Below are 26817 nucleotides of genomic sequence, written 5' to 3' on the forward strand. Positions count from 1 at the left end.
AGGGAAGTAAAGTGCCTACTACAGCATTAACATACTTTGTTCACTGGAGGTATGGTGGTTAAGGATATTTTCATTCATTCTCGTAGCACCTACTGTGTGCAAAGCACTGTGGAACGCAGAGCCAAGGGACTGGTCCTGTAGTAGGAGAGATTATAGGTTAGCCTGGGAGAGGACATCTGTCAGCAGATGACCAGACTGCACTGTCTGTGCTGAGGGGTGAAGCAAAGGACTATGGCTATTCAGAGAAGGGAGGACATACCTGAAGGTGGGTGGTGGCCACTGGAATGAGGAGGGTGAGATAGGACAGGAATTTTAGAGGGTGTATGAAGAAGCGTTTGGGCTCATTTGTTGGTGGTCTGGCAGGATTTCTGTGGGGAGAGAGGGTTGCAGGTAGGTGGGCTAAGGCTTGGAGCTGGGGAGAGAGTCAGGGTAAAAGATAACTGGCATCAGAAATGTCTTTTCCCAAAGGTGGAGTTGAAGCTATGGGCTTACATGGGATTGGAAAAGGTGGGAGACTAGAAAGGTGGGAGACTGTGGATACATTCTTGGGGAGTGGTCATATTTAGCACGGAGAGAGAGTATGTTCAAGAATTAGGAGAAAGAACCTTGAGCATACAGGGCATCGAAAAAAAAGGAGGGTGTTTCCAAAATGGGGGGCCATCCTCACGATAAATCTTGGAAGATCCAGATGGACTTGAAGAGAGAAAAACACCAGAAAGTCACTGGTGAACTTTAAGAGAGGACATTCAAGTGAGTGCTGAGGCCTGGAAACCAGATTTTATGGGATTAGGTGGCAAGAAATGATGGCGACTCTGGCAAGAAGAAAAGTGGGCAGTGAAGAAACTAACTCAAGAGAAAAGGAGATTTTTCTTTTTTTTATAAGAGAGTGGGACAACTTGACAGTGCTTGTAAACTGAGGGAAGGAGTAAACTTATCACTAATCAGACTATTCAGATAATTCGTGTATCTCATTCTGTAGTCAGTTGGGCTAAACAGGAAAGATAATCTTGTTTTCTGCAGTGAAGCTTAGAGATTAAGGTGATGCTTTTCCCCAGTTGAGAGAGCCTCTTCTTCTAGGAAGAGATTCCACGTCCCTAAGATGAAGATCTGCAGGTCCCATGACTGGGAAGCATGGAAGTGTTGCTTGCCCTGGATTAGGAAGCTGTGTGTCAGCTCACGGGAGATAAGCCCCTGTGTCAGGCTGCTAAGGAGGACACTCCTACGTTCGCTTTTCCCTGGGTGTGTGGAATTATCTGGGAGATGCATGCTCCTGCTAGGGAAAGGGATGCTGTCTTGAGTCCGAAGTGTTTGTAGGATACCAGGTGCTGGGGACCCACTCCTCTGACCCACTCCAATATGCTCTCCTGCCACTTGAGTTACAGGTTGAGAAGGATGTGAAATTGTGGGTTTCTGGCTCTGTGACCAAGCCAGTCAGGAAACTCCGAGGCCCCTGATACGTGCCCACTCTGGGGCTCAAATGCCAGGGCTGTGCCTGGTATAATAAGAGCCTAAGAAACAGTTTTCAGTGGATGAAGATAAGCGATGAGGGCATAATTGTCACTGTGATTTCTTTCATTAACACAGTAACTTATCCCGTAAAATGCTCTCACGTCTGCGGTCCCAGGTACGGTGCTGGCTTAGCCTGAGTGCTCTTCTGCCTTAAAACTAAGGAAATCTGTTCTCCCTTCATCCTGTCCTTTTTGGTGAATGCCTGTCTTGTGTGTGATGGAGGTGGGGCCTAGCTTTCTTGGTCCTTCTGAGTTCAGTAGAAGGAACTAGAAGGCAGCTAGGTTTAGAGAAGAGGTGAAAGAGAAGGGTGAGGAAAGACCGTGGTGGGGAAGAAGGGCTGGTTCTTGCTCCGCTTGGCTCTGGGCTCAGAACTAGGAAGAGGGGGTGGGTAGATGTCAGCTCAGTCTAAAGGAAGACATCTGTTCCCCAACTTAAGGTTGGTTTTCAGTTTTTGAATAGGAAAGTAGTACTGCAGCACGGAGCAGAAGACTGCAGAAGGATGGAAATGAAATGTATATCCTCCATTCCTTCCCACTTCCTGTTCCACTCCCTACAGGTCACTTCTTGGAAGTTTCTATTCATTTATTCAAAGCCTATTTCCTGAGGGTCTGCTGAGCCCTGGGCTCTGTTCTCGCTGCAGTCTGGAACAAAACGGTCCAAGAGCCTATCCTCATGGAGAGGCAGACAGCATAGAAGAAAATGAATATAAAATATGATGTGATGAGTGCTAGGGAGAAAAGTGAGACAGGATGAGGGAGGGCTCCGGGGCAGTCCTCCAGGGAAGGGCTCTTTAAGGTGGCGACTTTGTGTAGAGATTTGAGTGGAGTGAGGGGTGAACTGGTTTGTGCCCAATTCTCTCTTCCTCCCCGCTCCCACTCTCTCTCTTATGCTTTCATTTTTTTTTCCTCCCAGAGATAAGACCGTACCATATACACTATTCAGCAACTTGGCTTTCTCAATTCCTAATTTGATTTAGACTTCTTTCCACAAGAGCGTGTAAAAATCCACCTTCATCCTTTTTAATGCTGCACCTCGTTCCGTATGACCATGCACACACACACATACATGTAGATGTGTGCACACATATGTGTGCATGTCTATATCTCTTTAAAGTAGGGCTCATCCTGTAGATGCTATTTTGTCACTGCTCCAGGTGTGGAGCAGAGCCCGAGTCCCAGTTCGGGAATGACGACTGTGTGGGGCGGAGGCATGACCCCCCAACCCCCACCCCCCAGATGAGAAACCTGTGGGGAGACCAATTTTTATACTTTGCATAAAGGGATTTTTTTTTTTTTTTTTTTTTTTGGTGGTAAGGGAACCTTCAGCCTCTTCATTTTGTTTTCTCTTCTTTCCTTCATTACCTCCTTTTATTCCTGTTCTGTCTTTCCTTCTACACTTCTGTTCTTCACATCTGCCTTTTCCCCTGGGTCCCTTGGCAGAGAGAAGTGGTTCTCGTTTATGCTGTGCTTCAATTCATCTGGCTGTGCTCAAGGGCATTTTTATTTTAAGGGGATGAAGAAGGACAGTGCTTAAGTCAAAGGACAGATCTCAGGCTTAGTGTGTCTCTTGCTTGGGGGAGGTGATTTGGTCTAAAGGTGGGATGGGAGTGAACCTTCCTTCCATCAGCAGTGCCTGATCGGAGGGTTGGCTTGACTTCCCCTATCTGTCGCCTTCCCATATCCTTGGATCGTATTTCCCCCAGTACATTACATCATTCTTGAAGTCATCCGATCGATCAATCAATCAATCAATATTTGAGCTTCTCCATTCTATTTCAGTCCTTACACTACTCATTAGGTAAATAAAATTGACAGTTTCTTCCTTTACGGAGCATACAGATTAGTGGGAGAACAGGGTGAGAGGAGAGAGAGTCACAAAACAAACATTCACGTAAGAATATAATTTGCATTGTGTTACATGTCCTGAAAGAAAAAACCAGAAGGAACCTAAAGGGGGTCAGGGCCAGCCTCTCTGGAGAGGGAGCATAGAGTCTGAGGCCTGAATAGGGAGTAGAGGCTGTCTAACTAAGGAGGGTTTGGAGGAGGAGCTGACCAGGCGGCGAGGCCTGCCCAGGCCTGGACCTGAGGTCAGACTGAGTGAGGCATATCAGGAGACTAAAACTGGCCAGTGCGTTTGGAGCTTCACAGGTCAGAGGAGAGTGATGGAAGGCTGGGCAGTAGTCTGGCATCATGGCTCACCATAGATCTATTCTGAATGCATTGGGAAGCCATTAAAAGGTCTTGGGCAGCGAAGTGATACAGTCCCCTTGACATTTTGAAAAGAGCCTCTGGCTGTTTTAGGAAGTAAAGAGTGGAGGCAGCAGGGCTAGATGGGAGGCCACTGCAGAAGTCTAAGTGAAGAATGAAAGTGACGTGGTTGAGGGTGATGGCAGTGAGGAGAGAGAGAGACAGGCAGGACATGCAGATTCTACTTGGAAGCAGCCATCACCAGGGGGACGAGCCCCTGGAGGACACTGAGTCTGGGTAGGACCCGGTGAGGGTTCCACCATCGGGAACCTGCATGGCCCACTCACCGTTTGAGGAAAAAAAGTGGGGGGAATGGAAAATGACAAGGAGAAATAGGCCTTTCCATCCACTGGTTTTGTCCCTGGGTAAAGAGGATGTGGGATGTGTTGATAGGCAGGGGTTGGAGACCTGCTGCTTCTGGGGCAGCTGGGGGGCAGCTTTGCTCAGGTTTGGAGGAAGAGGAGGTTGGAGGAGGCAGGAGCAGGGAGTGGTGATGAGGCTGACCTTCATGGCGCACTTAGTAGGACCAGTCGCAGAGCCCAGCTTTATACCCTGATTGCACTGAATCTGCACCCTGCTCCTTAGAGGTGGGCACCATGGTTGCCCCATCGTACAGATGAGGAAACCAAGTTTCTGTGGGGTGGACTACCTTGCTTAAGGTGGCACAGGTAGCTCTGTCTGATTCTGGAGCCAGTGTTGTTAACCACCATGCTCGTCTGGCAGGCCCTTGAAATGTACGTGTAGGGGATTAGAGTTAAGGGATGATGGAGTTTTCATTTTTAAATTATTATTTTTTTTTGCAAGCATTCCAATGACTGTGCTTCTCATTCCCTTGTTTCCTCATCTGTTTTGTGGGCATTGGGATACTTTGGGCTTTCTAGCCCCATAGTCCTGGTGTTTTAGAATGTAAGCCTAAAAGGAAATAGTCCTCTTTGAATCAGAAAGGGAAAGGCCAAAAGGTAGATGGAGTGAACTTCAGCTGGGGCTTTGACAAAGGAGATACAGTTCTTAACTACTGCTTTCCGAAGGTATGAGAGACAAAGAGAATTAACACCAAATTTGGAAGCTGATTCTCTTCTCAGAGATATAGTTAGGAAAGAGACTTCCCAACTTTGGTGAAAGTCTCTCTATCCAGGAGTATATTTCTGGGTCCCGAAAATGAAATTCAATGTTTGGTTCTCTCCAGCAGCTTTCTAAATTTAGGCCCTATGATTCACTAAGTGAAGTGTGTGTGTGTGTGTGTGTGTGTGTGCACATGCCTGTGTAAGAAAGAGGGAGAAAAGTGCATATTTTATTTGTGGCACGTGGTAACGTATAACCCTTGGATAACTTCCTCACTTCCTTGACTGATCAAACAGGAGGTTATAGTGTGCCCCTGGGTGTAGACTGACCAGTGTGCACATATTTTATTTGCAAACAAGTCTCAGATGGATAGTTTTCCACTGCCCATGGGTAATTTTCAAAAACCTTAATTCTGCTCCCCTCCCCCAGAAGCATCCCAGTTTTACAGAAATGGACAGTCTTTTCGTCACAGCTGGGGTGGGATTTTGATAGTGGGTGCTTTTCTTGCTCATGGCTGCTTTTTCTCTAACCTAATTAAAGGCCTCCATTGTAAGGTCTGTGCTAGCCTTTGGATCAACTGTCCATAATACGTCCAGAAAACTTAAATGGTGTCCAGCACAGGACACAGAAGCCAGACAACATGTGGATCTCCACTTTCTTTTATCTCGCTTCTTCTTCGTCTTCATTATTATGTTGTACTTTTATTCTCATGAGAATGGTTCAAAAGCAAACAGTTACAGCTTTAGGATTTTGGGCAGGCTGAGGTTGAAGGAAACGTCTCCCTTGAAAGGGAAAGGAGAAGAAAAAGGAATCCATTTAATACAGAATGACTGGAGGGGGAGAAATCACTCATACCTCATTATTGACGCGTTCCACACAATTAGTGTGATCTTGAGGGAAGAACGTTTGAGCCACCCACAACCCTGAATATTCTCATTGGGTAGAGGTAATAATAATGCATTTCACAGTGAACTCTTCAATAGTGCGGGCAGTGATGGGGAGACCCCGTCTTAGGGCTGTCATTCGTGGCTCCAGGAGAGTCCCTCTTCCTCCCTCCTTCTTTGTTCAGGGAGAGGTTAAGCCTGGCCATTAACCCATAGACGACCCACATAGAATTTTCTGTCCCAGGGATCCGTTGATTGCCAGGTATGGCTTTGTGGTAATTCTAGCATCTGCAACCCAGCAATTTGAACCTTCTGTCTGCCTAAATGATGATTTTACATTGTAATGGTTGTACTAAATCCTTTCGCTTTTGCTCCATAGCCGCTGTTGTGACAAGAAGAGCTGTGGCAACCGAAATGAGACTCCCTCAGATCCAGTGATAATTGACAGGTAGGGACCACTCTACTTTCACTGGATTCTTATGCCTCATTATAATGAAACACCTGCCTTGTGTTGCTCACGGGCCAGGGTGAGGAACGCACGTGGCCGAAATGTGCCTGTTGGTCATGGCGAGTCTGCGCCGAGCTTTTGCGATTCCTGGGAAAACCATATGGAATGTTCTTTGGAGGCTCGTGTTCTTGGATTGCTTCGGTTTTGTGTCTGATTCATGCTCTTAAAGGAATATTTTTTTTCTTTCCTGACTTTCTGTGGCTCAATCCTCATGCTGTGCCAGGAAGCTACAGAAATAAAATAATAATAGTTTGTGATTTATGAAATGTGGTTGGGTGCTTATAAATATTTAACTTCTATTTGAAAAATGTTTGAATCATTATCACTTTTAGCTACAGTAGTTCTGTTGGACGTAATCCATCTACATTTTAAGGTTTTATTTATGCATAAAAGCAGTTTTAAAGAGATCTGTGAACCAAGACTTTCTCCTGTTATCTCCCGGTGTTTGATGGTAGCTCATACTGTATTGTAGTTTGATTAATTTATCCTGCTTGTCTTAATTATTGTGTTTTTAAACAGATCCATATTACTAATCTGACATGGCCAAGTAAATCACTGTAGAACAATAAATCTGTTTTAGTTGTTTGGTGCAATTTGGAGTCAGTGTGTGCACATATTATGCGAAGTCGCACTCCAAATATTCATTTTACATTTTAATTATTGAAATTCATTGTATGGAAACATGTATGATAAACCATTTGTTACGTAGCATTACTCATTGAGAGTTAAATGGCCTGGAAGGTTTATAGATATTGTCAGTTGTCAGCTAGGGAAAGAGCTCGCACCCTCCACTAGCTGGAAAAGCGTCTTGCAAATTAGACTGACTGATCCCTCATTGAGGAAATTAACAGCTGAACAAAAGTTCCTCTTTGGGTTTGGTAACAATGATTTTTACCAAAAAAAAAAAAAAAAAAAACCAAAAAAAAAACCCCCCACCAAAACCCCAAACCAAACCAAACAAAAAAACTCCTATATATCTGTCTTCCCAGTTCTTTACCTTTTGGGGCTTACTTGATTGTTTCTCAGTTAACAGAAAAACAGCTTCATCATAATTTATGTCAAAACATTGATTTGTTGATTTTGATTCATGCGATTCTCCAGGCTTCGACCCAATTTTGATTGCCAACTAGCTTTATAAAGCTTACATTTCAACCAACCAGATATTTTAACCAAGTATCTCTCTGATATTCACCCAAAACATACACCTTTGCTTGATAACTGAGTATTAATAGACTTGATTCAAAGTTAATACACGTGGACGTTTCGTGTGCAGTGAGGTCGTGTGCCACCTGTAGGGCTGGAACAGTGTGTTTATCTACGCGAGCAGACAGGCCATTCGAGTAATTCCTTTTTTTTCTGCAATGGAAGAGAAGTCTTCAAATGAGAAAGGTCAAAACTAAATATAACCTTTATGCTGTTTGTTTTATTTAAAGCCATCTCTTCGAAATACCATTTGTTACTTTAGGCAAGTTTTTCTTAACGCTTCTGTTAAAAAGAAAGTGTTCTGATCAAAGGACCAGCCCAAATAGTCCCCCAAACTTTGAAACTGTCAGCATTCTGTTCGGCCGCACAGTTCCTTTTGGTGTGGATGATGACAAGCACCCGGACCTTGCCACCCGCAATGAAAACACTTCTTTTGCTTGTGAATGGGTTAAGCTTTTAAGTTCTTCATTTGGTTTTAAGCCGTGACTCTGATATGGAAGGTTGATATGACTGTGGTTTGAATAACATTTGATTTTGACCTGTTCTTGTGGGTTGCGATGGCATAAGAAACTTGACTCAGCAGCGCTGTAATTAGCCCGGCCCGTGTTTTTGAAACAGGATTGTGTTACCTGGATTGCATTAGTGTGCCTTCTATTGTTGCCGCCTAGCATCTGTCCCAGTAGGGTACTTAAAACCTTTTCTTGGCTGGGGTAGTTCAAACAATTTAGGCAAAATAAGTATGCGCTTTATACTGTTGGTGGCTTGAGAGATATTACTCATGACATTTCTCCTTTTCATTTTTTCCCGTTTTGGTTTGACAAAGTAGAAAACAGTGTGTAGCCAATGTTGGTCCCTTAAGAGAGGAGTATTGTAAAACCGGCTGAAACCTAGTGGATCTGCAGAAACCTCAACATATGTTTATTTGCTGGCGATTGCCACTGTCTCCCATGAACTGTCTTTTCAAGCAGTGATGCCAGCTGATATGCAAAACCCCATTTAGCTATTTTTATTTGCATCTGAGTTTTCAGAATTTATTTGTCCTTGAGTCTGCCAAAGGTTTTAAAAGCTCCAGCCCTGTCTCTGCTGATATGTGAAACTTTCATTTTTAACAATGAGAGAAGAAAATAACAACAAGAAAAGAACTCACACGAGGAAGGGCAAAATAGAAAAGATTTTTCAATTCCATAAAATTGCTGCAAAGGAAAAAAAAATGATGGCAACCGTGTTTGAATTTCATAGTTTCCAATTTGATTCTATATTACCGATTGCATAATATCTGCGTTACGTGCTTAGGGTTTGATTTGCTTTCAGATTTATGGATGTGAATCTCTGCATATTTTGCAAAAATAGGTTATGGGGTCTGCATTCAGTAGCAACAGTAACTGTTTTTACAAGATGCACACAATATGCAATTATGGAGCTGGAGGTACAGGCAATCACTGCATTAGGATTTAGCATAGTTTTAACACGAAGTCACCTTTTGGGCACCAATAATTTTTAGCTCTCTTGGCTTGTCCTTCGGATTTTGGAAGAACACTGCTATTTTTATCAGTCAAAAGACTTTTAGCAGTGGTTATTCAGGAAAACTATTTATAGGATAGATAGAAGAGGTTTTCTGGTCATACGGCAATGGTGCAGGCTAAGCTATTTCTGTGTTAAATTTTGGCTGTATTTTTTGCTGCCAGTGATTTGGGGACATCAGCTTGGCGTATTCTATCAAAAAGGTGGAATTAACAAAATCAGCAGTTGCATGTTGTGATTTAGAACGTGGGTTTTTGCTTACTTCTTTTATAAGAGCATGCCACAAAGTGAGAAAAATATGACCCAAATTCTTTATACATTTGTGACAATTTGTCAAGTCACTTCCAAAAAGTTTAGAGGAAGATTTCTGTAAATGTAGAAAGTGTGCCTGTGGAGTTGACTGCCAGGTTATATTTCGGCCTGATGCCAAATGGCTTGATTAAGAATTATAAAGACCAGAATGTGCCCAGCGATCCAGATATTTAGGCTGCGTAGACATGGAAAAAGTCATGTGTGTTACGTTTAATAACCGATGACCAGGAACTAATAACAGCAAATTTCATTATCATTGAGGTAAATGTGGTAATTATTGTTAAGGTAAAAAGTAAAAACTGACTTGCTGTTATTAGATTAAGGTGGAGATTGATTTAACATATTCACTCAGTAACTCATATTTGAATTTAAAAGGTTTGCAATAAAATTCATGTTTAGAAATTGAATAAATTGTAGTTTTATTACCACATTGGATATCCTTGTGTCCTAACCTTTTTCCTTGGAGTTATCTTAGTTCAATAAATAAAACCTCATTAGACTATTCCCATTTCAACGAGTTTATTAAATTTTGCAGGAGTAATTAGCATAAGCTGTGCTAATTTTTCTGGAAGACTAATGAGGGAGGTTCTTAATTAGGTTTACTTTGTAAGAATCAGAAAAGATGGTAATGACAAAAGTCACACAGGGTAGTCTGAATTGGGAACCCAGTTTTTTTGAACCTATTAAAAAAATCTTCCCTTTTCTACATAGAAACTTCTTTATAAATACTTGAACTGAATATAGTAAGTGTGCAGACTGTTATTCCGTATCTGGTTAGTTAGGGTTACCGTCCATTCTTGATTTGCTTCACAAAACTCTTTATTTTCCTATCCTTGACTCACTAAACTATCTTTGAGCAATGATACGGGCGAATACAGATGGTCCTACAAAAACATTTCTTTCTCCGAATTATACGAGTTATACTATAGGATTCCTTTTGCACAGAGCCCTGAAGTTTTTGGCCAGATTAGCTGTGCTTATTTCCAGTAGGGCAGGATAGGGTACGGCTCAATATTTGTTTGTTTGTTTGGTTTTTCAATTTAGGATCAGTGTGATTGATGAAATAGACCAGTAAGTATAGGAACAAAATAAGTGCCCAATTTTTCATGTCCTTGCACTGTGGATCCTGGGTTGTTAACACGTGGAATTTTTTCTTTTAATAGATAGAAATAATAAAGGGTGAGGTTCCTCCTCAGATTATGTTTTCCTGTCTCATGTGAATTTAGACATAGTCCTTTTGAGATGTAACATGGCTTGAATAGTCTGCACGTTTTGAGTTCCTCCGCGGCCGGTATTATAAACATGGATTTTTAGAGCCTGTTGACTAATATACCTCTAAAAATTTTGGATTTGCTTATTATAACTTCAACAGATTTGTTTTTCTTTTCCATTTATAATATCCCTGTGTCTATGTTTGAGATGTAAGCCTTGCGATACATTTTTAAAAAAATACATGAACTTTACAACATGAAAAACTCAGTTTGTTTAGAATTATGGCTCTTCAGGCCACACTGAACCAAGGGGGTCCTAAAAAAAAACGAAAAAAAAAAAAAAAAGCCTGTATTTCTTTTCCAGGATTGTCTAAAGATCTTCCATATCTAGATCACTTTCATTTAAGGAACAGTAGTTAGATTTGCTTTATGATTATTGTCTGAAATAGAATGTTCAGGAGTGAAAATAATACAATGCTTATTTTACCTGTTGAATTTACATGACATACAGCATATGAAAAGCCAATGTCAGGGTTGTACAGAGAAGAAATTTTTCTCAAGATCTGCTCTTCAACGGAGAGGTCTAAATACTGTGACTGAACTTTTTAGAAAAGTCCAGTATTGTCTTATCGACATCTAATTTCCTGATGAAATTGGCCCGATGTAGTTATATAACGGGAAGACAACAGTAAAACTTAAGAATTACCATAGAGTTGGGTCGGGTGTGTAATCAAGTCCTCAACTCTGGAAACATAACATATACTTTGTTGCAAATGAGGCTTTTCCTCAGAGTTTCATTTCGTTGACCCTTCAACTCTTATTATTTTGGCCTCTACCCAGTTTTTAGAAGGGCCAGCCACTGCACATAATCGCAATGTAAGATACACAAACTGCTGTCTGGGGCGTGAACAAGCAGAGGTAGAAATGCATTTCTTGGAGTTCTGATAAGCCTTTATACCATCTGATTTCTTAACCTTGAATGCTATGTTAAAATAAAAGGAGGGGGACTTCACCCTTTAAAATTGCCCCAGGCAGGATAATTGCTGTCTTCTCAGTTGGATTGAGAGGTTTGCATTTTTCCAAATGTGAGAAGCCAGCATTGACATGGAGCCTGAATTTATGATTGTTTATTAACCCTAGTGTATTTAAACATTTGTTTTCTCAGTGGGAATTCCTATGTGATTATTAGCGATGAGACTTATGTGAGAGAGTATCACTCTAAATTTTATCACATATCAGATAATACCATTCTGAATATGAGATGAGCCGTGTACATTTGTGTGCAGTTTGCTACCGTGATAAGAAAATAGCAAATACAATAAGCTAATAGCAGTCTGTATTCCATTTGCTATCAGCTATTCCCAAATACACAGCCAGGATGCATTAACATGCATTTCAAATATGCTGACAATATATCATAATGCAAAGTACTTTTACATGGTATAATACTACTGCAGACACTGTATAATGAACAACAGTGGTTTTCCTGTAAAGGAAGTAATGGCAGCAACTTCCAAGAAATGTATTTAACGAAGCTTCAGAGAATCAGCAGTGTGTGTATGTGTGTGTGTGTGTGTGTGTGTGTGTGTGTATAACTGGCCTGGGCGTCTGCTCGTGGTGGGGGTTTTTAATCCCATGTCCTCATAACTCTGCTTTTGTGACAGTTTTGGAAAAATACAGAAAAGCAGTACAAAGTCCCCTGTGTGTCATCTAGCAACTTTGCATAGTCAGTTTGTGATAAGAATATATCATTATATTAAATATGCTTTTACTTTTCTAACTGAAGTTGCTTAGAATGAGGAAAAAAAAAAAAAAAACCAAAACCCAAAACCCTCCCCAAGGGCAACTCTCCATTGATAAATTCCCCTCACTCCTCCTTACAGCCGGGACCTGACCAAACTCTCTAAGAAGAGCTGACTAGATTTTAAAAAGTCCATTTAGAGTTTCCTTCATATAAAGAGATGGTATTTTGGTCATTTTAATTGGCGGGAAGTATTATCTGAAATAGAGTGCTAATTCCTCATTCTCTCCTCTCCCCTGTCCTAGCCCTTGTTTTACAAACTGGGTAACTTTATCCTGTTCTGGACAATATAACAGCGACCTAAATACTCCAGTTGCAATCAATGAAATATGGTGAACAGTACAGGTTTGTTTTTGGTAGCTTACTGGCTTTAAAGGTGTGGGTAGATGAAGATAAATCTTCCTTGCAAACTCTCCAGTTACAAGCCTTTGTCCAGAAGCAAATGAAGGTTTTAATGTTACAGTACTTATTGTAATAGAATTTTAATTGCCTTAATCCTGCTAAAGTGTGAAGCTGAGTGTGTGTGTGTGTGTGTGTATGTGTGTGTGTTCTTCATGAGGAGGGGAATCAAGCCAGAAAAAAAAAAAAAACCCTGCATATTTTCAATGGGGGATGGGGTCACATATGGTAAATGATGCAAACTTAATGAACCTGATTCGGGGGGAAAAGAATGCCACTGGCATTTCATCCGTGTAATATATACTCTACTTTCAGTGGGAACCGAGTGGTCTTCGCTGTGCTTTGGGGATTTTTATTTTTGAAGGTGAAGTGCTTCGTTTCAGTTCCAAACTTGCCTGCAAACCCTACTTGGAAAGACTTAACTAGACAAGCTGGCAAATTATATAGCTTGATCCCACACAATAACCTCCAAAATGGCACTCGGTAACTATACCATCCCGCTAACTGTTGGAGGCACAATAGTTTTGTAATATAATATAAAGTAATAGTGTTAGCCAACACATCTTTAATAAGATATTGTTCGTGCCTTTGCCATATGCTACAGAGCAGGCTCTCACTCGGTGGGCCTTTTGATTCCTCTCAATAAGATTATTTCAAATACTCTAATCCTGAATCATTGACATGAATACAAAAGCCTAGTGACATCTAATAGATGCCTCTTAGCTTTGCTTTTCCTCTTGTTCCTTTCCTTTTTCTTCTCTTTTTACCTGACAAAAAGCTTATAGACACTTGGGCTCTGTCTCTCAGTAGCAGCATGGGGGGCTCCTCGTGAAGTATAAAGGAGGAAAAAGGACTGACAGAGGCCCGATAAGCTACAGAGTGAAGGACCATAGATTAAAAGTAAATGCCAGTAAATCCTACCCTGTACACTTACTTGTTCTTTTATTGTTTTCTTTAACACTTTCCGTGCCAGAGCAGAGAAAAAAGAGACAATAACAATCAAATTGCACATTGCATTTTTAACTTGGACATGGTCACTGTACACATTGTAGAGAGTTTTGGCAAGAGTCTCAGATTTTGGTTCATGGAAAGTTTGTAGTGGTTTAGAAAAAATGCCCTTTAATCAATACCAAGAATCCTTCAAGAACTTTTTGCTCATTTGCTGCTCGACTGACCATATACTGGTATGATGTGTGTAGGGTGTGGGGTGGGTAGACCAGAAGGGCTCTTCTGTAGGGTGTGAACACTCACGACACGGCATTTCGGGATCGAAGTAACTTTTTCTTATCTTTCTTAATCGATGAATTGGAAATTAGCAAAGGGAAATGTTAGGGTATTTTGTTCCATGGTTAGCTGCTGTTTTTTCATATGGCCTTGGACGCTGCCAGTGCCCTGAGTACTCTGCCTGCCCTGGACGGTGCTCTCCACTCAGGATGACAACTTTTCAGATGGCCAGAAGTTGTTTCCTCCTCCATCTTTCCAGAGCAACCATGATTTGACTAACGCTTTTTAAAATTAAAAAAAAAAAAAAAGATTTTATTTATTTATTTGACAGACAGAGATCACAAGTAGGCAGAGAGGCAAGCAGAGAAAGAGGGGGAAGTAGTCTCCCCACAGAGCAGAGAGCCCGATGTGGGGCTTGATCCCAGGACCCTCAGATCACGTCCTGAGCCGAAGGCAGAGGCTTAACCCACTGAGCCACCCAGGTGCCCCGGCTAACGCTTTTTTCCCCCCACTTTATCTGAATATCAGATAGTCATCCTATTTGCAACTCATTTATTATTGTTCTATAGAATAACAGTTTTCTCCTATTTTCAAATATGCTTTCCTTTTATTGGTATTCTGATGTTAGCAGTGTCTTAGAACACCATTTTTAGTACTCTTGGATGTGAAGGTGAAGTTTCCTCACAAAATGGAAAGTTAGTTTGAAGGACCTTCGTCCTGTATCAGGTTTGATTTCCCTCACACCCCAACCTACACACACACACACACACACACACACACACAATCTTTACAAAGACAAGAACAAACATGAAAAATGAGAAGTCTCTTGTATTCATTAGAAAGTTCTTTAGAAAAGAAAGTTATGTTTGAAACTATTACAATGTCACGAACTCATGTTTCTCTACAATTTTGGTGTTTTCTTAAAGCCAGATTATAATCTCAGATGAATGGTGTACATCTCAGAATATCTTTAAAAAATTGACTCCTTTCTGTGGTTGTAGGAGTTGGAGTGTCCTATTCTGGCTGTTCCTATATTCTCTTAGAGACCAGCTTCTGAATCCTGGCCTACAAGGACTGTAACACAAAACAAAATCCTTGACCAATTAAGAGTGCTGTAGTCGCTTATATCTGAATTTGTACTTGAAAGCTTTAGGGATGTTTATGGAATAATATTTCAGAGAATTCTCTTTGCACAAATGTGAGGGCACAAATTAACTCCATTTCACAGTGGGTAAACTAAGACATGCAGCCCAAGGAAGTTTATTAGTGACAAAAAGTAAGTGATTAGAAATCCCTTGTCTCAGCGCTCAGCCTGATTTTTTCCCCTCCTCAATTGCCTAGTTAAAAAAAAAATACTGTTTTCAGTATTTCATGTAGTTTCACTTATTTTTCTTGGCATCCATCCTTCATTCTTGGTCCCATGCATTAATCTAAACCTTTGCATCTAAACAATTTTTCTTAGGAGATTTGGCACTTAACTTTTGGGATTAAAGATAATAATATTATGACTTGTAAATTGTTGAACCCATTGCTGGGACAATATTTGAGTTCTCATGTCCTCATCTCTTTTGGTGAATAAACCATTGTGTGTTTCACGGGGAAAAAAAACAGGCACTAATGCAAAGAGAAATCTGGGACAGGGCAGGGTATGATGGGACAGGCATCAGTTCAGGACTCTGTTAGCTGAGGATCAGATCCCCTCACTGCTGTTTACCAGTACCTGAGCCTCAGATGGTTCAGAAAGTTCAGAAAGGTTCAGCTTTCCCATCCTTAAAATGGGAAGAGTCATTTCAGTTTTGAAGCGTTGTGAGGGTTAATATATCTACTCACGGCGGGGTGCCTAAAGTCATATCAGGTGCTTGCAATTTGAACATAATATATTTTGTGTGGATTGTTATTCCTAACGTGGTGATTGCCATGGGACTTCCTTATAAGCAGAATTGCCTTACTGAAGTTTATCATGGTAACTAAGTCCCCTTGGATGAGGAGTCATTCATTCATTTTTTTTTTGTTTCCACAAGAATTTATTGAGTGTCTTCTCTATGCCAATCACTGCTTTCAGGGTTGGGGATGTAACTGTGAATCAGATACACATTGTTTCTGCCCTCATGCAGCTTTCAGTGACTCTGAGTTGGAAAAAAACCCAATAATTTGGAATATTAATGGTAAACAAAGAATATATTAATTAAAAAAAAATAGAAGACTGCTATCTTAGGTGGGGATCGTGATCAGAGGAAAAATATCCCTGCGTTGAAGTTGCCTTTTAGCTTTTACTCAGTGGTATTGAACTTGGGCAAACTTCAGGGCTTTATCGCAACCTACAAGGCAGTCTACACACTGGTGTTAAGACCACAAGCTGTGGAGTCAAGAGAACCTCGGATCAAATCCCACCTCCACCACTACTGACTCTGGGGCTGCGGGGCAGATCACTGAATTTTGTGAAGCCTCAGTTTCTTCATCTGTAAGACCAGGGTAAGAACAGTAGTTCTTATTTCACAGGGTTGTGGTGAGGAATAAGTCCATGCCACATGGAGGGTACTTAGCACAGTACCTGGCACACAGATCATATTCAAAGAAGATGGACGTTATTTTTAAAACAAGGGCTGTAATGAAGAGTTCTCTAAGATCCTTTCCAGCTCTGAAATTCTAATTTTAGTTCCCTCTGGTATCGCTGAGGCAGGTGAACTCTTTAGGAGGTAGACTGTAAGCCCCGGAGGGCCATGATTTGCGTGCTCTGGTCACCGCTACATCCCCAGCACTCAGCACAGTGCCCCACTACCGTGTAGTGTGTGCTTGGGATATGTTTTTGTGAAACGAAAGAAAGGATGAAAGAAGCTCGAAATGTGGTTCTTGAAGCTGGTGGTCTCATCTCTCTGCATAAAGACAGGCTTGTTATAACTACACAATAAAGTGAAAATGCACTGCCATTAAAGAATGATGAGAAACAGAAAATGTAAGATAAAATATTAAATTTGTTACACTTAAAAATGTTAATCTTCACACGATTACCATGCAAATCCCCTCGTTGCCTAACTATTTAATTGATCAAGTAAATCACAGAGCAGACAAGTAAGTGAAAAACCCTGCTGTTGACATTCTCACAAAGCACATTTTCAAGAATATAGTCTGTTAACTACTATGTCTGTTACACATGATAACGTGCACTTAAAACACACACACTCACACACACACGTAGGGCATCCTTTACAAACAAGCTGATTTTAGAGAGTTTGGAAGAAAGCTTTATTTTTGTATGGCAACTTTTCTGATTCCCATGATTATATCAAAGGTGAAGTCAGTATTAGGGTAACACGTTTTGGCGGTGTCTTCATCTTATGTAATGTTAGAAGACTTAAGAATTGACCCTTTTTTCTTCCAGGCAGGTAAAATTGACATGTTACTCCAGTGATTGAAGGGTTAATGAATTCTCTCTTTTCACGCTCCCCCCACACTCTCTCTTCTTCTCTCTCCCTCCCCCAATCCCCTTGTCCCCCACCTCAATCCCATCATGTGCCTGGTTGACTCTGAAAGAAGGGGCTTGAAGTTGCCCACAGGGCATCCCTTTTCCCAGCCTTCTCCAAGGCCACCTGGGCAGACGGGAGCTTGCCTCCTGTCCTTAGGACACAAAATCCAATCAGGCAGCACGTCTGCTGGGCTCTCTGACCTGCTAGCTGGCAAGAGGGAGGAGAAGCAGAGGCCACTCACATTCGATAGGTTGTATCGTTATGGCTTTAGGGGGGTCCTGCGTCTACTGGAGGAAGGAAGTTCTCCCCTGTTTCCAAGATAAGGTGCCATTCATGAGAGCAATGTGCTGAACTAATCAGGTTAATTGAGAGGCCCCAGATCGTCCTCATTGAGCCCATCTCTCCTTCCTGTTAAAGGCAGATAGTGCAGACAGACAGATTACATATATTTTCGTTTTTCCCCCAAAGCCCATGAAATCTACAGGCGTGCAGGGACTGTAGGCTCAGCTGAATGTCATTTGGGCCATTTAAGCGTGGGTTCTTACAGAACAGCATGGCATTATACAGAAAAAAACAAAACAAAAGCAAAAACCAGCTCTCCCTGAGATTGAGAGGAATGCCTTCAACTGTCTGATTTTTTCTTCTTCCTTCTCTTCTTTTTTCATGTTAAAATAATCTCAGCTCAACCCAGGGTGACTGTTGGAGAATCCAGATGGATTCCTCTCTGGCTATTTTATTTAAGATTGAAACTTAAAAAAGAAATATCTCCTCATGATGCATCATCAGCGACAGGGAGTTTCTTGGGCTGGGTTTCGATTCTTCTGTGTCCAAACTGGACGCTGGGGGCTGGGGCCCTGACTAATGGCATCTCGGGCCTCCCCCTGGAGCAGCTGAGTGGAGGAGAAAACAGAGCTGGTTCAACTAAATTCTGTGGCCGGCAGGGGTGGGGGAGTGGGGGCTCCAGCTCCCTCTTCTGCGCTCCGAATTATTTGTCATAGTTTAATTTCAAACACTATCACTGACTATTCTTTCTTTCGACCCACCTCTCTCCCCCCACTTTTTTTTTTTTTCATGGACGTTCCAGGAATGACTTTAATTATCTCCACAATCAAATTCTCATTGCTGCCTCTGTGAAAGTGTGTAGTCATAGATGGCAGGGATTATTTTCTTTAGCACTTGGGGATAGAGAAACCGGTTGTTTCAAAATGAGAACCAGCTGGTTCCACAGAGTCCCATTTAATGGGGAGCCACTTTGTACACAAACCTTTGCTCAGGTCGGTCATTACACCAAGCCCCAAATCAGCAATGTTTGGTCTATCACCCTTTATTAAACGTCGAGTGAGGAGTGATTTTGCCGATATGATGATGATAATAATAATAATAAAATTAAAAAAAACAACACACCCTGCATCTTTAATTTTGCTTCTGCTGAACACTTAGATTTAGCAGAAGCATAGCTCAAACTTCTTCCTATGGTAATTATATTGTAGATCTAGTTTGCCACTGCTCTCTCATAGATGGCTGGTGTGTGTGTGTGTGTGTGTGTGTGTGTGTGTGTGTCTGTGGCTTTAACCCTCTCTAAATCTAGAAAATAAAATTAAGCTCATCTTTCAATATAATCTTTCATCTGACAAGTACAGTAGATAGATGAAAGGTAGATAGCCAAGTTGTGGGTCCCATTAATAGAACCAATTGGAGGGCAGAGATAACTGCTATTATCAAACATCTTTTATGCCATCCTATAAAATAAGAATGAGGTGATATTCCATATATATTTTGCTGTCTTTCTTACTTATAGAAATTGGTTTGTCATTCCATGTTAATCTCTAGCAGCACTAAATTCAATTTGAAATGAAGAAAGTACTTTCACTAGTTGACTGTACAAAATAACTTTTGAAGCCTGCAAAGAAGAAAAAAAAGCACAAAAGACTTAAATTCACGGTAGACAATCAGTTATGAGAATGATTTGTTTTTAGAACTCGGGTTGCATTTTTATAAGATAAACTATTTTTGGGGCTGCAGCATTGATTAAATCAGGGTTTGAAGGATTAATAAAACAGCAGCTTCATAAAGATTTTAAAAAATCTACCAAAAATTTCTTACAAATGTGAGAGATTCCTTTGTATTATTAATAAGACTACCTGGCTAATTAAAAATATTTTTTACATTGACATCAACACAACAAAATAGCTTGAAGGAAGCTTAAAAATTTAGAAATTTATTCTTATAGGGAGTTTGATCAGTAAGCCCAGCCCTGGTATATAGCCCCATTTTACTTGTTTTATTTAGAATTTCCATATTTTGAAACATGGTTTGGGTAAAATCCTATCTAACAATTTTTAAAATTTTCTGTTTGTTTACCAACTACTTTGATTATGTAATGTCTCTTTAGTTCAAACTGTAATTCTCTTACATTTTCCTATATCTTATTTAAGGAAAATTCTGTGGGTTTTTTAATATAAAAAACAAATAACTGTTATATTTCCAGTCACTCAAATTTGAACTGAATTTTACTTCCTGTTTCAAAGGTCAAGGCAGGCTGACCTCAACAGCAGTGTGGAGGCTGCTGAATTATTCATATCATTGACTTTGTGTCAGCTTCCACATTTGTGGAGAGGGATGTTTTATTCATTTATCTCATTTAGGGTTCTTCTCTGCACCTGTTTCTACCATTAAGTACCCTGTAATTTGCATTTGATGCTAATTTAGTTTCATATCAGCCTGGTCCCCCCTTGTTAATTTAATTTTCTAAGACCCTTTTCATTACAGTAGAACTGTTTTCCTCTTTAAAGCAAACATCTATACAAGTAATTGTATAAACTGCCTTTTAAATAATATCTTTTAGAAGATTCCATCGTTTAATTCCTTAATTCCTATAATTAGCCACGGTTTGATTAATGTTTCAAAGGGTTAAATTAAAATGCAGAATTACTCAAATGCATACTTGAATAATTTCTTATATACAGCAGTGTTCGCGTTTTGGTACTCTTCCTGATAATTCTCAGAACAGTACGTCTTAACAGCAGTAATTTTCTTTATTTAGAGTGCAGTTTAGTTTACTAATAGTAGTTTCTTTCAAATCATCGTGCTTTCAACATTACTTGTGAGATGTTAGTTTTTGCTTTCACCAAATTGCTGATAGACAGTGGCGTAAAAATGTTTCTGCAACATTAATCATGACATACCCAAGATAATAAGGGCAGAATTAGGTCTGATTCTTTGATATATCATGGAAGTGTGGTATTCTGAATTTCAGGAAACCGTGTTACAGTCTATGTCTTTGTGTTTTCTGTCTGCTGCTCCAAGAAGACTGCGTCGGTATTCCTCAGTTTCCCGCACGCAGTGGTCATAGCAAGCCTTTGTTTGTATCTGTGAGTCCTCGTTGGGCTTCACTTGCCAGCTAGATATTGCAGAAATTAGGCGTAAGTTGTGTGAGGAGGTCTGACTGAAATGTGGCTACCCTGGTAGGAATAGCCATGTCCCTAGAGTGTTCACTGGGGATTAAGAGGTCATGAGAACGAGCAACTCATATAAACCAGGTATGCAGCCTTCTGATTGTTGGGGAAAGAACTCTACCTCAGTGCTTTCCCTGTAACAGTTTAGGAGATTTTTTGTTTTGTTTTGTGTTGTTGTTGTTGTTTTCGATACAAAGGTGTCAGTATTCCTTACAAGTTCCCTTAAAGGTGGGGGATTTAAAACAAGGGTATGAATTATGAATTCAAGCTCTACGGTACATGGAAATGATGGGGAAAGGAAAGTTGTGGCAGCGGCTGAATGTTACTAAGAAGTCAGTCCGAGCTCTCCAGTGACCCTTCTTTCCACTGGGTTGGATTAGTTTTATCTGCTGCTCATATTCTCTGGGGATAGCAAATGGCGCAGTCGCTTTGGGTTTCCAGAAGGATTTCAGACCTATTGAAACTGGAGTTTGAAGGTGGCTTCTCTTCTTCTTTCAGTTATAAATGATTCCGGGGGCCTCCCACAAACAACTTTGCAATTGTGGAAAAGTGAAAGGGAATCTCAGTTTTCTAGCAGACAGCTTTATCTGTCTGGTTTCAACATAGGGCCGTGGGTAGACTGTATGCCTCCCACAGGTCCCCTTCAGCGGGGACTTCTTGGATATGCCCCATCACGGTGCATTTTTCACATCCTGTGGTTTATTAAGCTTGCTTTATGCTTGTGCTGGTGGGCCTAAAACAACATGAGAGTTTTCAGGATGGAAATGTGGGATCTTTATTCATTAACAGAACATTTGCTTACTGACCCTCCTTCCCCCCAGTGTAGATATACCGCTTTCCCACCCGTGTAGATATCCTCGGTAGCTTGGGCAAGACTCTGAGTTCCACCAGAAAAGTCTTCTTGAGGTTTGGTTAAATAGCCAGGTTTAAAAACAATAAGGAATACTTGCAGAGCTTTTAAGAATGCAAAGTTTTCCCATCCGAGGCTAGTTGGTGCTTGGCATTCTACTGTTAGACTCTCATCCCTTTAGCTAAGAGCCTTTGATCTCTCCTAAGACATACATAACTTGGGGAAGGCTAACACTTTAATTCGATCACTCGTCTACCTCTGAGGGAATAAAATAAAGATTTTACAGGGTTCAGCTCTTTTCAGTGTGTTTGATTAAAAAGCTCTTTCATCACATTGCTTTAGTTCCCATGACAACACTGTGAAATAGGTAGGGGTTTTTGTACCCATTTCACAGATGTAGAGAATGAACAGTTTAGCTTCATAAAAGTAATAAGGAACCTAGCCAGGTCTCAAGGGAAGGTTTTCAGAATAGGAAGAGACCAGGTTTCCCTTTGAGCTGAAGAGACTCTCAGAGATTACAGTCCAGGCCCGTCATTTTACAGACGAGAAAGGTGAGACCAACAGAAGCTCAGTAACATTGCCCAAAGATCTAATTAGCCTCAGAGCCAGGACCTTAAGCCAAGTCCCTGGCTCCGATTCCAGTGTTTTTTCTGCTACTACTCTGGCCATCTGGGTCCTTCTTTGCTCTTTATTCCACCTTGTGTGAGATCAGCCTTAAGGAAGGGTATAACTTGTATTTTCTGGATTTGGGTCTAGGGAAACCCATGGGCCTCATACTTCTAACACTGCCCAGAATGGTACAGAGGACATATAAGGAGCATGTGTTAAATTTCTTCTAAGAAATTATAACAGTCCTGGGGAGGGGAAAGCTACAGAAAACCCCATCATAAAAATATTAGTTTATTTTTAGATGCTTACATATTTCACTCATTTGTAACTGTGCTTATTTATGCTATGTCATAACATTTACAGAGAAAAGCAATACTTGTTTATATTTGTCAGAGATATTTCATCAATAGTCATCTTTCAGTGAGAATTTTATAAAAGTGTTTCTATTCTAGACATCTCATCATGAGCAGTTGTCTCTGACTATTATCTTTCTCTGGAAGGCACTGACATATGTAAATATTGAACTTGGCGATTTTCAAAGCAAGTCCCAAGTTTAAAAATTATCTTATATTTAAACCTAAACAAATTTAATAAACCGTCCTTTCCAGGAATAATAATAAGGGAAATGAGGTATTGTTGTACAAACTAATTCTGAAGAAATCGTGGTGGAAGGAGGAAAAAGTACGTCGAACTTCCCTCTACTCAGAAATGCCTTTGTGTACCATGTTGCCTGAGCATTTTTGTCACGCCTCTTGAACTGCCAAGGAGGGGGCAGAAGTCATGAGCGTGGCGCTGAGAGAAATTAGTAGCCCCTGGTGTAGTCTCCAGCTGAACTGCAGGAGAGTGACTCCAGAAGGCAAAGGCGCATTCACCCGGGAGTCTGGAGTGAATAATCAGCAGCTTCCGTACTTTTTCAGGAGGTGGGAGAAACCTCAGTGTCTGCATTATATGACTATCTAGCCTGCCTAAAATGATTGGGCTGATTTGGAGGAATGTTAGTTTTCCATCTTGGTTCAAATACATGACTGACTGTCCCTTAGCTAAGGGTTAAGTCTTTTTCTCCTGCGTCCGCTATTTGGTTATTGGGGGCCAATGCTTAGTTAAAAAAGGTGGAGTTTCGAGTTTGTATATCTTCTCTTCTATTTTTCTCCTCTTCTCATATTAGCACAAACCATTCTACAAGCTGAATTCTTTTATGCTCCCAAGTGTTTGGATGTTGGAACCCAGAAAGAATAATTTTGCTCGACCTATTCAAAATTATTTCTTGATGGGGTGGACTTGTGTTTGGGAGCCATTGTTTTCATTCACGGAGGCAATGCAGACAAACATCCAGTGATTTCATTGACCTCAAATGGGGAAGATGAACCGGCATGTTACACTAAATGTTCGGGAAGCATCTATATGACATAAAATATATGACATAAAATGTAGCCCCTATTCCTGAGTGGCCACCACCCTAGAGGTACCATGTGGCCCTTCCAGGGCCCTCACTCATTACAGAAAGAACATTCGGTATAGAATCCCTTTCTCTTTTCCAAATCACCACCAGTTCCATTGAATCACATCCTTCTTCCTCATCACCTGGCCCCCCCCAACCCACCTCATGTTCATGAGGTAACTCATTATGCATCAGATTCAGCACAGGTTAATGTCCTACTCTGTTAATTTTCGATCTTCAAGATAATGTTACCTCCATTACAAACCCAAGTTCAAGAATATTCCTCTGTTAAGGAGTGGGCCTGCTTTGGTACTATTACAGGGCTGATAAGTTAAATCACTCATGCTGAAGTTGGATTTTTCATTTATAATGAAAATGAGAAGCAACCTGGTGTAGAATGCTGAACTAGGACACAGGAGACCTGTTTTTTAATACCGCCTCTGCCATTATTTAGATACGCGAGGCTCGGTCAGTCCCTTAACTTCCCTGAGTTTCAGTTTCCCCATTTATAAAATGAGAGAATTAGACACTTAGGATCTGTAAGATTCCCTCTCTCTCAATGATTTTAATCTTCTATACTCCTGTAAATCTGGTCATCTCTATTATCTAACATTGGACTTCAGCCTATTCTTACACATTTGCTTGCACAGCAGCTGTACAAAATGAGCAACCAGCAGTATCCTCAACCAACCTTCATTCCCTCATTACTTTGTCCCAGGTATCCGCTAGGTAGGAAGAGGGTGAGGCCCATATCTATTGCTGAGATATACAGTTAAAGCAGGGGGCTATTGGGTGAGGTCATTAGATGATGTACCTTAAAGATTAATAGAGTTGGTATATTTAAATTTATTGGTAGCATAACTTGGGCAAGGTGGGAAAGGGAGCGAGCAAGAAAAATTGTAGGCTTATAAAATATGAGGCATGGGGACAAGCACGTTACCTATGTGAGATAGCGACCCCAAAGCCTGTTAGCAGAGGCTACCCATATGACACCCCAGTGCCTCTAACCAGATTTTCGGATTTAGACTCTTCCAGAAGAGGCAGCCTAACTGTTGATACACTGAGCTGCACATAGCACATGCTTATTAAATGATTGTTAATTGCCATCAGATATTACTTCGTATCTGTACTTTCCGAATGGATAATTCCCTTTAAGACCAAATAACTTAGAATCTTTAGCATAAAGCTATGAAATTATATGCTTTGCTAGCATACTGGGCTTGGGACTGTGTGTGAGAACACACCGTATATCCCTTAAGCTTAAAGAAATAAGAATCTCACAAAATCTCAAAAACATTTTTTCTTTCATGACATGAAGAGATGACACACCAAGAAACAAAACTTCATCCAGGAGTCTATATATGCAGAATATGTACCTATATCTACATATGTATATTTTTAAATTTGAAGTGAAATTCTTGAACCCATACATGTAAACATTATAATATTTTGGCAGATTGCCAAGGAAACAAACTTGTCAGTCCCATGGATAATGACTTTCTGAGAATTCCAGGTACAGAATAGGCCCTCTCAGGATTTCCTGTTTTTCGTTTTCTTTCCTTCATTTCTTATTTTATGTCCAATAAACCTTTACTTTAAGCAGGATCAAGTGTTAAGACAAACCAACTACAGAGCTAATGTATTGAACATTAATTCTATAGTAATGCCCTATAAAAACCAAAAGAAATAAGACTAACTATTAAAAGAAATCCATATGTCTCTGGAATTTTTATTTAAGTTTATATTAGTGATAATGACCTTGGTTCCAGGGAATTCGGTAACAATTAATGACCAGCAAGGGGTCACCAGCCCCATGGTACTTTGGGCCAACAGTCCTTTCCAACATGGACAAGAACGGGTCATTTATCCCAAAGAAGTGCCCTGAGGTGAGGTCCTTATCCTTTTGCCATCTGATTATAATTTAACCTCAGCTTTTAAAGGACCCTTAGGAGTAAAGATACAATGGGTCATGTTCTTAGTATTTTAAAGAGTGGTTTATTTTTGCCATTCAATTCATAATTGAGTATCATTGAATAGAGTCATCAAAATAAAGTTGATAATTATGTTCCTTTCATTCTGGGGCATGTGTATACTGATTTTCTATCCACATATCTCCTGGCTTGTATTGGTGTAATCTGCATCCATGTATGCTTATAATCATATTCCTGTGTCTGGGGTGTGTGTGTGTGTGTGAGAGAGAGAGAGAAAGAGAGAGATGTTAAAACACTCAATGGAGTACAGACAGAATAAAATAAAATTTGGATTATATCAGCTTCATATATAGCAAATATCAGTCTTATTTGCAGCTTGGCAAGGTCATAGACACGGTTCTGTGGTCTATAAGATAAGAAGCTGGAAGCTGGGTAAAACTAGTTTTTCCTGGGGTACACCTGACCCATGGCGTGGTGACTGGCATTGGCTTTTACATGTTCTATGTGCTGCTGTTGTAATTACTATAATTACTGGTGATGATGATAATAATAGCTAACATCGATTAAGCTGCGTATTTGCTAAGTATTCTCTCTGTAATCCTTAACAATAACCCCACGTAGGGAGTATTCTTATTTCCTCCCATTTTCTAGATGAGGAAACAGGGACTTGAGAGGTTGAATAACTTGCCCAAGGTCACCACAGCTATTAAGTGTGGGAGCTGGGACGCCAGCCCTGCTGTGTTGGACCCCAAAGATCAGGGTCTTAATCACGACACCATTCTGCCTCTATTTAAAAACTAACATTTCCATTTTCTGAGTGCAGCCTTTAATATATTCATTTAGGCAAATTTCCATCCTTTGCTGGCATAATCGCTATTCCTTTTGTTGGTCATTGCTCCCTTGGGCTTTCCTCAAACATGGTCAGAGGTGCCCTGGACTTTTTAAAGATGGAAGAAAGGCCACATGGCCCTGCATAATTTGACCGAGACAGCTGTGCAGTTGGTTGTCTCATTTAAATTACAACCACAAAAAAGATGTGCCAGGCTTCATTGACACAAGGCTAAGGGCAGGAACACGAAACGGTTTCCTGAACCTGCCCTGGGTTACTGCCAAAGGTAAGCTGCCGTGCTCAGCAGGGTCTCAGGGACCACTGACGAGGCAGTGAGCTTCACTAAAACAATTATCCCTCC

The 26817-nt window shown here is 40.7% G+C and overlaps 1 protein-coding gene across 4 annotated transcripts in view; it reads left to right on the forward strand.

Annotated features, from left to right (window-relative positions):
- The window catches only part of EBF1 (EBF transcription factor 1), a gene marked incomplete at its 5' end in the record, with an annotated part of 382001 nt that overhangs the window by 17932 nt on the left and 337252 nt on the right, over nt 1-26817 (forward strand). For all 4 annotated transcript variants that reach the window (XM_080803881.1, XM_080803882.1, XM_080803883.1 and 1 more), the window contains one exon: nt 6081-6149. In XM_080803881.1, the coding sequence (XP_080660007.1) occupies nt 6081-6149 (69 nt within the window). The remainder of the gene's footprint in view (nt 1-6080; nt 6150-26817) is intronic.

This window comes from Martes martes (assembly GCF_963455335.1).
Source record: "Martes martes genome assembly, chromosome: 5".
NCBI lineage: Eukaryota > Metazoa > Chordata > Mammalia > Carnivora > Mustelidae > Martes > Martes martes.